The sequence below is a fragment of the Pagrus major genome, chromosome 23 (assembly GCF_040436345.1).
Source record: "Pagrus major chromosome 23, Pma_NU_1.0".
Classification (NCBI taxonomy): Eukaryota; Metazoa; Chordata; class Actinopteri; order Spariformes; family Sparidae; genus Pagrus; species Pagrus major.
In genome coordinates, this window is record NC_133237.1 from 27703220 (window position 1) to 27709827 (window position 6608).

The following is a 6608-nucleotide window of genomic DNA, read 5'->3' on the forward strand; positions in this document are numbered from 1 at the left end:
CTCTGATGCAGCAGTAATCTGTGAAGTAACTAGTAACTAATGCTGCCAGATCAATGCAGTGGAGCAGAAAGTACTCAGTTACATCCCCTCAGTGGATAAAACTACTTTATTCACAACAGGAGCTGTAAACAGGAGGTCACACAACATGTGGTCGTCATGATGTGATGGACGTGCTGCTGCCGCCCTGAACTGACTGAAGAGCATCAGACTTCTGACTGGAGGAGATGAAGCTGCCTGGACTTGCTATAAAGTTGTTTTTCAGCATTATCAACTAATGAAGTTATTCTGTGGAACATTATTGTTTGTGAAACTGATCCTGACTGACTGTCGGAGGAAACACAGCTCAGAGGGCTGCAGATAAACATCCTGTCTATATCTGCAGCTGCGACCTTTCCCAGAAGTCACATGACTCACAGAAACTGAGCTGCAAAGTTGTTTCTTAAACTGATCCTGACTGACTGAGGCGTTTCCCTCAGTCAGAGGAAACATACCACAGCTCAGAGGGCTGAGGGCTGCAGATAAACATCCTTTCTGCAGCTCCTCCCTTTTTCAGGAAGTCACATGACTTACAGACCCTGAGCTGCCGGACAAAGTGCTGCCAACATATTCAGCAGCTTTCAGACTCCTCTAGCGACTCTTTTTCAAAATAAGCGACCAGCGACAAATCTAGCGACTCTTTCTGGTGTTTGGAGACTTGTGGACTCTGACGTGAAAGCTGCCGTGGGGCCCACCCTCGGCCCAACGCGCTCCCAGGCGGCCCAGCTGCAGGAGAAGTGGACAAAGACCAGAGAGGAGGAAACTCTGCTGCAGTCGGACAGACGACCCACAGAGCTGAGGACACTCGAACACGACTTTACTCCAGCAACAGGTGAGAAACGTGTTGTTGTGGCGTCTCGTGCTGCAGGTCTTCATGTTAATGTCTGTGTGTGTCTGTGTGTTAGTGTTGTGTGTGATGTTTAATGACTTGGGGACAGGTCGTGAGACACGAGCACTTGAGACAACGTTCATTAACTTTCTGTGCTTCAACAAACTTCATCACGTCAGAGTGTTTAATTCCCTTCCTGCACTTTTAGTTTGATTAAAGATCGATACCTCAGACGGTCTCTGGTTATTTATTTCCTTCTTGTATTTGTGTCACTGTAGGATTAATAACTGTAAAGTGACGATGGTGAAACAGGAGGAACTTTGTTGTAGTAGCGTTCATGCACGAGGCTGCATGTGGGTCCAGCTGACAGGCTCAGTGGATCAATAACAAACAGTCTCAACGTGGTTCAGGAACGTGACGTCTTCACTGTTCTCAGCCAACAGGAAGATATGTTGTGGTATGATGGCCAACATTTAATGTGACGTTATAAGACAGTTGTGTCACAATAATTACATGTATTATTTATAATATAAATATCTGTACTGTGTTCAGCTGAACGTCTGAAAGGATCCTCTTTAATGTACATGTCACACAGCGTCCACAGTGTCTGGATAGAAAGTTCATTTCAAGGTCCAGTTCAGGGTTTTCACTTGTACCACATGATGAGTAACTCTGTGTCCTGACTGTCTCTTACAGACCTCATCACACTGTGGCAGCTCTCCTGTTTCTGATTGGACGATCAGGCAGAAACCTTCGTCCGACAAGCTGCTGGACCTGATGTTCCCCTCGAAGGGACAGGCGAGGTGTCCTCGCTGTGGCGGCCTGATTTGCTCCGTAAGACATCATCACAGAGACATATCAGCAATCATTATTAAAGGAGCAGTCTGTAGTTTTAGAGAAGAAATTCATATATATTTTTTTATATTATCTTTTTATTTATCAAGAAAGTCAACAACAAGACTTCTTACACTGCACACTTGTTTTTTAAACAGAACAAAACAATACAAAACAATAAAGACAAAAACACAAAACAAAATTAAGAAAAACAAAGAGTTTGTGTGTAGCAGAGAACCGGGGGGGTTACAACACATTTGATGCTTTTACCTGAAGTCTGTTCTGGATGGGTTGATAAATTGAACCCATCCCTTCCAGCATTTATCAAATATGTCTGACTTGAGTCTCAAAGAAAATGTAAATTTTTTCCATTACAAAAATATCATGCATCACATTAAGCCAGTCTGCTAATGTGGGAGAGCCTTGACTGGTGGCTTTTTTACTGGCGACCAACATTATTCTGAACGTGTACGCCTTAGAAAAGCCCAGAGTCTGTCGTGGCATCTTACCTAAGTACAAGACCTGAAAACAAAAAACTTTTTCCATACCATCCCTGACAGTCTTCCAGCACGCGTTCTGCTTCACCCTGGACTGTTGAACCGGTGTTATAAAGTATCTGATCATATTTTTCCAGTTAAACTCTCTCCAAGACAGAGGGTTGGTTGATTTCCATTACTTTTCGTGTAAGTTTTCCCATTCCTCCGTTGATCATACAAAGTTTCCCTCGCTTTCCCATTTTTCTTTAATGTAGGATGTGTTCACCCCGTTTAGTTCTTGAAGACTTCAACTTCGAAATAGTTTTGAGACCTGACTCAGCTCTATATGCTGAAATAAAAACTCTTGGTATACCAGTCCCAGATCCTGACTTTTCCAGATCGTCTTTACTAATTATTTTATCAGTTTGGTGTCGCAGCTGTAAGAATCTAAAGAAATCCGGTCCAGCCAGGTCATGCTGTTCTCTCAGGTCTTGGAAGCTTTTAAGCGAGGATTTCTCAAAGTAATCCAAATAAATATTCAGACCTCGCTGCTGCCACGACCCGAAGTTTGCATCCAGCCTATTTGGAGTAAAGCCTGGGTCATAGGCCACCCAGCAAATCAGCGGGTAGGGCTCCTTGGACCCGAAGGATTTAGCCACTTTGAACCAGGTTTTGAGTGATAGATCGAGCCATGGGTTGGGTTTGTCCCCCAGATGGTGTTTCAGTTCGCTGTCTCCGATAATAGCCGGTAGGGACCTTAACAGAATACTGGCATTTAATCAACTTCCATATAGCTGAGTAATCTGGGTTGCATATATTTACCATGGGTCTAATCTGAGCTGCTTGGTAATACGATTTTAAGCAAGGGAGGGCCAAACCCCCTTTGTCCCTCGGCACCTGGAGGGTTTTATATCTGACTCTTGGTTTCTTTCCCTGCCACAAGAATCGCAAAATCCACTTGTCCCATTCTACAAATTTCTTATCTGGGACCTTCACTGGCAGCGATTGAAGTAAATACAATACTCTTGGGAGAATGTTCAATTTAACTGTTTCAACACGTTGGATCAAACCCAGGAAGAGTAACAGCGGCGCATCCCCAGCGGTCGGGGACCCAAAGCCCAGTGAGCTCTTTCTATTTTCAGGTCCGAGGCGGAAGGAAGATTCAGACTTTCTTTCAATAACTTCTCAAAAAAAGAGATCACAGACGGCGCGTTTTCTTCGGCCCCTTCACAAACACTGTAGATCCTGATGTTGTCCCTTCTGGATCTGCGCTCCTGGTCTGTTAGCTTCGCTTCCAAGCTTTAATAGCTCCAACAGCGCGTCAATCCTGTTATTTGTCTTATTTATATCTTCCTTGATGTCCCTCAGCGTCTCACTGTTTTCTTGGCGGAAATCTCTCAGTTCATGAAGAATGACGCCTGAATTCGCCATGCTGTCCTCCGCAGGCTGACTCTCTGTGGCTAGCTGGCTCATGCTAGTTCTACTCCCGTCCACCGGAGATTTGTCGGTCAAGGTGCTCTGTCCGGACTCTTTGTCGAGGATTGACTCTTTCTGCTGTATCCTCGGCATATTATGTGCCTCTACTATGACTTTATTAGACTTGAGATAAATTATGGCCAAGTTACAGGGGCTTCAGAAATTAGTGGAGGGGAGCTGTTAGGTTCGGCTGCTGCCTGCATGGCTGCTCGACCGGAAGTCCCGGAATTCATATTTTAATAGAATTTTAATATTAACCAAATTAAAGAGGTAATAACACAGACTGTCTCCATCAGTGAACGAACCAGCTGTTCTCAGAGGAAAGTAATGTCCCAGAACACTGTTTGAAGCTAGAAAGGTGGCAGGGTCCGCCACATACGTTATCTATATGTTTTACAGTCCAGGACTCGACAGTTGTTCTGTCAGTTTCATAATAATGAAAATTAATCTAGTATTGATCTGTTGACTATTGATCTTCATCATCAGGTTGTGGGAGGAGTTGCTGCTGGACTGGGGTTTGCTCTTCATGACCCGAATGACAACTGGACAGACCAGATCAGGAACAATCATGAGACTGAAGTGAGCGGATTATTGAGAGACAAAGCTGACGACATTCAAAAGATGTGCAGCACAGCGAGGAAGCAGTTTGACGACATGAGGTATGATTATTGATTATGGGTGGGGCTCATTAAACTCTGCTTCTGTACACAGTTTGGACATTTCCTCCACTGATCATTCCCAACATTTAGATACGTCTCAGTTCAGAGTAAAATGTGTTTGTTAGCAACAACTGATGTTTCCTGAATGATGCTAACTCATTTTATTCACAGGATGGTTCAGGAGGAGATGGACAGAAGACAACGAGAAGAGGAAGTGATGGCCAGAAGACAACAAGAAGAGGAGGAGAAGGCCAGAAGACGAATAGAAGAGGAGGAGAAGGAGAAGGCCAGAAAACAACGAGAAGAGGAGGTGATGGCCAGAAGACAACAAGAAGAGGAGGTGATGGCTAGAAGACGAATAGAAGAGGAGAAGGAGAAGGCCAGAAGACAACGAGAAGAGGAGGTGATGGCCAGAAGACAACAAGAAGAGGAGGAGAAGGCCAGAAGACGAATAGAAGAGGAGGAGAAGGAGAAGGCCAGAAGACAACGAGAAGAGGAGGTGATGGCCAGAAGACAACAAGAAGAGGAGGTGATGGCTAGAAGACGAATAGAAGAGGAGAAGGAGAAGGCCAGAAGACGAAGAGAAGAGGAGGTGATGGCCAAAAGACGAAGAGAAGAGGAGGAGAAGGCCAGAAGACGAATAGAAGAGGAGGAGAACAGAAGACAACGTGATCAATCTGAACAGACTGGAGATGATCAGGGAGATGAGGAGACGGATGATGAGGATAAAGAGAGAGATCAGGAGGAAGAGGAAAGTGATAGAGAGGAAGAGACAGAGGAAGAGGAGAGTGATAGTGAGGAAGAGACAGAGGAAGAGGAGAGTGATAGTGAGGAAGAGAAAGAGGAAGGAACAATCAGGTTCGCGTTGCTCAATACTCGGTCAATGAATAATAGAACATCCAGGATCGTAGATCTCATAACACAAAACAACCTGGACGTCTTTCTCACAACAGAGACGTGGTTACAATATAATACCGCAGAAACAGTCCTCAGCAGCGCTTCACCAGAAGATTTCAGGTTCCACTCTCAGCAGAGGGAGGGCAGAGGAGGAGGGGTGGCGATTCAGTTCTCAGAGGAACTGCAGGGAGAACAACTTCACTTTGACCATCTAAACATAGCAAGCTTTGAGTTTGTTGTCACAGTTGTGCAACATGCTGAGTGGGACCAACCTGTCGTGATCATCAACCTGTATCATCCACCAGGATACAACCAGGAACGATTCAGAAAGTTTCTGAACGAGTTTCAAAGTCTCCTGGATGAGGTCAAGAAAAAGTACAGCAGCATCATTGTGACTGGAGATTTCAACATCCACGTTAATAACGAAAGGAGGTCCTATACTGACGAGTTTGAGTATCTTTTGCTGGTTAATGACCTTGAGCAGCGTGTAGAGGAGTCAACACACCGAAGAGGTAACACTCTGGATCTGGTCATCACCACAAATGTTGAAGTCTCTGGTCTCTTTGTTCGGGATGATGGAATATCAGATCATTACACCGTTTATTTTAATGCAAAGCCAAAAGATACAAGAAAGAAAACTAAAAGAAACAAGAACGACGAGCAGACAAAACGATTCAGAAAGACGGAGGACTAGAAACTGAACAGAATTTATTAATTCTCTAAAACGTGAAAGTAGCTGATTTAGCTATAATATATCTCCTGATGTAACTTTGGTCGATGAAGTTTCTACAAAGTATTAATTCCATCTGATGAAACAAGGCAGTTATTTTTATCCTAATTTTAACTAAAGAATGAATTTAGATGAAACATGTTGCTAAAATAAATTATTTATCACAATAAGTCAGAAAAATAAGAGCTGAAAAAGAAAACAAAGAGCGGCTGAAGTAGCTGTTGGATCCACAAACCAAAATGGAGACTGCTCATAGACTCAGCTTTGAACAATGATGTTGGACAGAACCCCCTGACTGGGTCAACAGTACTCCAGCTGCCTCTTTTACCATCACATCTGCTGGCCTGGCTCCTCTTGGTTTGTTTTATTTTGGCGGGGTGTAATATATTTGTAATATTTTAGGTTTGCTTTGTGTTTGATTTATTTTGGCGGGGTGTGGGATTGTGAGAGCTCCTTCCTTTATTATTTGTGTTGTATTAAGAGTTTTTAAACAGAAAGCTTATTCACACACACACACACACACACACACAGTGAACACATACTGTATATATAATAATGTTTGAGTTATTGTTTGTCACAGGAAGTCAAACACAAAAGTCAGAACAGACTAAAAGTCAGAACAGACTAATTGTGATCTCCTTGTTTGTGTTAATAAAAGACTTTTGAACCGA

At 43.6% G+C, this 6608-nt stretch overlaps 1 protein-coding gene across 3 annotated transcripts; it reads left to right on the plus strand.

The window, feature by feature from the left end:
- The first annotated feature begins 222 nt into the window (after positions 1-222).
- LOC141019698 (uncharacterized) lies at positions 223-6608 on the plus strand. 3 transcript variants are annotated; one of them, XM_073494686.1, is made up of 5 exons: positions 576-868; positions 1562-1699; positions 4138-4310; positions 4482-4902; positions 4963-6608. In XM_073494686.1, exons 2-5 carry the CDS (start codon positions 1643-1645, stop codon positions 5899-5901), a joined length of 1590 nt encoding a protein of 529 aa, XP_073350787.1. In that variant the 5' UTR covers positions 576-868; positions 1562-1642; the 3' UTR covers positions 5902-6608. The 3 variants fall into 3 exon arrangements, with proteins under 3 accessions (XP_073350786.1, XP_073350787.1, XP_073350788.1); XM_073494687.1 differs by having other exon boundaries at positions 4482-4809; XM_073494685.1 differs by having other exon boundaries at positions 223-868; positions 4482-6608.